The 4,390-nt window shown below is 41.3% G+C and overlaps 1 protein-coding gene across 1 annotated transcript; it reads right to left on the bottom strand.

Annotated features, from left to right (window-relative positions):
- Positions 1-364: 364 nt before the first annotated feature.
- On the bottom strand, positions 365-3,650 carry C1H11orf91 (chromosome 1 C11orf91 homolog). Its single transcript, XM_026704377.1, has 2 exons — positions 3,242-3,650; positions 365-450 (listed from the first exon to the last, which is right to left on the bottom strand). The coding sequence occupies exons 1-2, from the start codon at positions 3,648-3,650 to the stop codon at positions 365-367; spliced, it is 495 nt and encodes a 164-aa protein (XP_026560162.1).
- Between the last annotated feature and the right edge of the window lie 740 nt (positions 3,651-4,390).

The raw sequence follows: 4,390 nt of genomic DNA, 5'->3' as shown, positions 1-4,390 counted from the left end.
AGGAGGATTCACAATTTCCTGTGGAAGAAAGAGAAATATGTCATGGGAATATGTGAGAACTCCAAGGAAATTTTCTTTGTAATAGTATTGAGAACTGATTCACATACCGAGTGATGTAGAGGATACAGGGAAGAAGAAGGTCTAAATTAGGTATCAAGAGGAATACTGGAGAAAAGTTGAAAGTTGCTTGGGAATTCTAGTTCAGGATTAACCACCTCCAAGAAATGTGGATGAAAATAACTTTATTGTCAAAATGAGAATATTGTAGAAACAGTCCACGAAGAAGCAATTGCCAGACTATGGGCCCCATGTCACTCACTATAGCTTTGCCATACTAATTTCCCAGCTCAGATGTGAATAGCTTTCATGATATAGGTGAATGTTTCTTCAGGGTCAGTCTTGTCATTTCATCTTGTGTCTTTTCATCTTTCAGTGCCTTCAGAAGCTTATCTGAAAAATGTGGAATTTATCATTAGCCATGTTACATATGCTATTGCAAAGACATAGTAACTCTACCATAGTATTCTCTACCATAGTAACAGCAAATAAAAATTTAAAAATAGTCACACTGGCATTGGAAATAGCTTTGGAGCTTATTCTAAAGTTAATACTTGGAAAAGTGGTTTGCCTGCTGCTGTACTTTGCAATGTGCACAACACTTGTGATAGAGCAAATTCTAGACCCCTTGTTCCTAGATAGAGCAGTTGTTGTTGGTGACTGTACAGGTAGCCTTCGAGTTACAACCACAACTGAGCCCAAAATTTATGTTGCTAAGTGAAACATTTGTTAAGTAAGTTTGCCCCACTTTGCCAGAGTTGTTAAGGGAATCATTGCCTTTGTTAAATTAGTAACCTGGTTGTTAAGTGAATCTGGATTCCTCATTGGTTTTGCTTGTCAGAATATCGCAAAAGGAGACCACAAGGCCCCAGGACATTGCAACTGTCATAAATATGAACCACTTGTCAATCATCTGAATTTTGATCATAGGACCATGGGGATTCTGCAACAGTTGTAAGTGAGAAAAATGGTCATAAATCACATTTTTCAGTGCCATTGTAAATGTGAATAGTCACTAAATTGACTGATGTAAGTCAAGCGCTATCTGTATTGTTCTATAGCTCATTTGCCCAGTGATGGTATGATGCTTTTGTGTGATACATCAAAATTACCCAGTATTACCCGCTCCCCAAGCTATTCTTGTGGCTTCTGATGTTTGCTGGAGCTTTTTGCAGTTCACAGATTTCCAAGATGAGTGATTATAGCCAGCTTTCCTTTTTATTATGGATGGAACAGGATTGACTTTAGGAATATGGGTTAACAGCTTAAATCTCCCAAAGGATCACCGATAAGGTCCAACAAAACCAATTTTCTAAATTTTCTCCACAATTCCAGCCAAAATATACACTTATAGCTGCCCACGCAGTATGCAATCTTCAATTGATACAAATAAATTCCCCTTTTCAAATAATCTGCCTGCAATTACTTTGATGAAGATTTGCTTTGTAAAGTGTTATTTTTTTACCCATCAATTTAGGAATTGGTATTTTACATCAGCTGGGCATCAAAATAATTGACTCAAAATTCTTGGACTAAGCCTCTTATCTATTTGCATTAAGAATCATAAAAATAGCCTGGTCCAGCATTATGCTCACCAGGTCGGCTGGCTTAGCTAGGACAGATGGGAGAAGCATTGCAAGACTTCTAGAATACATCAGGTGAGAAATGGCTGATTGAAAAGATCACAAAGTTTAGAAGTTCTTTTAGAAGTTCTTTCTCACCATAGCAACATACCCTTAATAAATCACTTTTAAAACATTTTTCTGTCCTTGGTTTCAGAGTGCATTGGCCTGGACTCTGTATATATAGCTATATTTATGAATTGGCCAAGATCCAGCAGAAGATCTTTTTAATGGAAGGGGGAATTTTTCCTGATGTCTGTTTCCTATGTGGCCTTCGAGCTGTCTAAAATAAATGTGTAAGATCACAAAAACCTTCAAAGGGAAAGGAGCATAATGAATATTGCCTCCCCTCTTACACTCGGACTACCCATGAGTAGACCTTACATTAAAAGGTGTTTTCACTAATGGGTGCATACTTGGCATCAAATATATGATTTCTTAGTAAAATATTCAGTGGTTGTATTAGAAAATTCACCAATTTTTTAAAATTATGTATACAGATGTTGGTAGTGTATATATTAACCATGTATTGCTTTTACTAGCTGTGGCCACTACTTCAGGCATCTTTATTTTATTTATTAAATTTATCTACTTATTAAATTTATTAGCCACCCATCTTACTACATCGTAACTCCTGGTGGAATTATTATTATTGTTGTTGTTGTTATTATTGTTGTTTAAGTCAAGGGTCCTCAACCTCCAGGCTGTGATCATTACTGGGCCAAGGCCTATTCGACTTGTGTGAGCAGCAGACTGGCAAATGTGAACACTTGCGTGCAGCTCAACTTGTGCAAGTCGAGCTGTGCAAGTCAAGCTGTGCGCTCATGCGGACGTGCTGATCCAACATTCATGCAAGTTGAGCTGCACACCTGTGCGCACTGGCCCGCCACTCATGAGGCCTATTTCTCCTCTGTTTTCTCCCACTGGGCCATCAAGCCACAAAGGTTGGGGACCACTGGGAAAAAATACTAACATTCAGCCTAACATTCAGATATTCATTTGTAGTTCCATCAACATAGGAACCAAACAAAAAGACAAGGATCTTCTGTTTTGGTAGTTGGCAGGGCCATCTTAACAGCATTATGGGCCCTGGCCAAAGTAGTGTACTGGGGCCCCTACAACAACTACTCACAGCAATAAAAATGTAAATGGTCAATAAAATTAAACAAGTATTTTCATGTTAGCAGTGGCGGATTAAGGTTCACTGGTGCTCTAAGAACTGACAAATGGTGCATATTCTCAATTTTGTGGTGCCCCCTTTGAACCTGGTGCCCTAAGCACGTGCTTAGTCTGCTTAATGGTTAACACACCACTGCATGTTAGTATTAATTAAAAAATGCAATAAAATGTAATAAATATGTTGCTATATTTATATGATACAAGGTGCATCGAAGGGTTAACATACACAGATTAGTATGGGGCCCCTATATGGGGCCCAGGGCAAGTGCCCATCAGGCCCATGCATTAAGACAGCCCTGGTAGTTGGTAGACCCTTTCCATACTTTGAGGTAGCAAAGGTGTCAACAAGCAAGATTATGAGCAGCCAGATTTCAGTTACTCACACTGCTGTGGGTCAGAGCCATCTCCTGTGAGAGCCAGCAGTTCCAACTCTTTCAGACGGATGCCAAGCTCACAGATTTCCCCATCTGGGTGAGGTTGCTGGTGTGCCTCAGTGCTCTCTGAAGCAGGACAGAAGAAGCGCAAAGGCTCATAAGGAATGGGAGCCAGGCCAGCTGGCCAGGGAGGAGGGCAACAACGTTCACTTGTGAGTGGAAATAACCCAAGCCCAGGTGGAGGGCGTTGAGGCCCAGCTGGTGCTGCTGCGTCCCCCCCTCGCAAGGGCACAAAAAGCTTCCGCCAGAGAGCACAATCAGTTAGGTTAGTGCTTTGGGTAGTACGGTCATAGAGGGAGGGGAAGAATACAGGGGGTGGTGGCTGAGGGGGTGGAGGAGGCTGTTGCTGGTGGCTCATGGAGTTGCTCCTGATGGCTCAGCAACTGCACTGCAACTGCCATGGAAACCTCAGAATCTAGAAAGTGTCATGGAGTTTTAAAGTTCTAGAGCAGTGTTTCTCGTCCTCGCTGACCTTCAGATGCGTAGACTTCCACTCCCAGAAATCATCTTTGCCACTTTTGCTTTGGGGCCAGGCATTGTTTATATTTCTGCAGGCTTTACTTTCACATCAGCCTTAAGCAGGGGTGGGTTTCTACCGGTTCTGTCCACCTCTGTAGAACCGGTAGCTCTGAAGAGCAGCAGACATAGAACTGGTTTTTGCCCACCCATCCGCCCGGGCTCTTACCTGATCTTTATTTCCTGATTTTTTTCAACTTCAGCTGCCGAACGAGGCACAGCTACAGTTAAAAAAACAAGAAAAGAGGGCTGTTTCAAAGGCAGCTTCTCAGCACGCAGCGTGCTAATGACAATTTACAGGCACAAGGCTCACAACAGGCAGAGAAGCTTGTAAATCCTGAACCGGTAGTTAACCCTGTCGTATCCCACTCCTGGCCTCAAGCAATTAAATTTTAAACTAGAAGATGACATATATTTTAACGTTTTTCAAGAAATAGACACTTGCTTTGCTATCCAGGTCATCCTCAATGTATGACCACAATTGAGCCCCAAATTTATGTTGCCAAGTGAGAAATTTCTTAAGTGAATTTTGCCCCATTTTACAACTTTTCTTGCCACATTTGTTAAGTGAATCACTGCAGT

The sequence above is a fragment of the Pseudonaja textilis genome, chromosome 1, assembly GCF_049901715.1.
Source record: "Pseudonaja textilis isolate UNSWEBS1 chromosome 1, rPseTex1.2, whole genome shotgun sequence".
NCBI lineage: Eukaryota > Metazoa > Chordata > Lepidosauria > Squamata > Elapidae > Pseudonaja > Pseudonaja textilis.
This window is presented reverse-complemented; position numbering and strand designations above follow the sequence as displayed.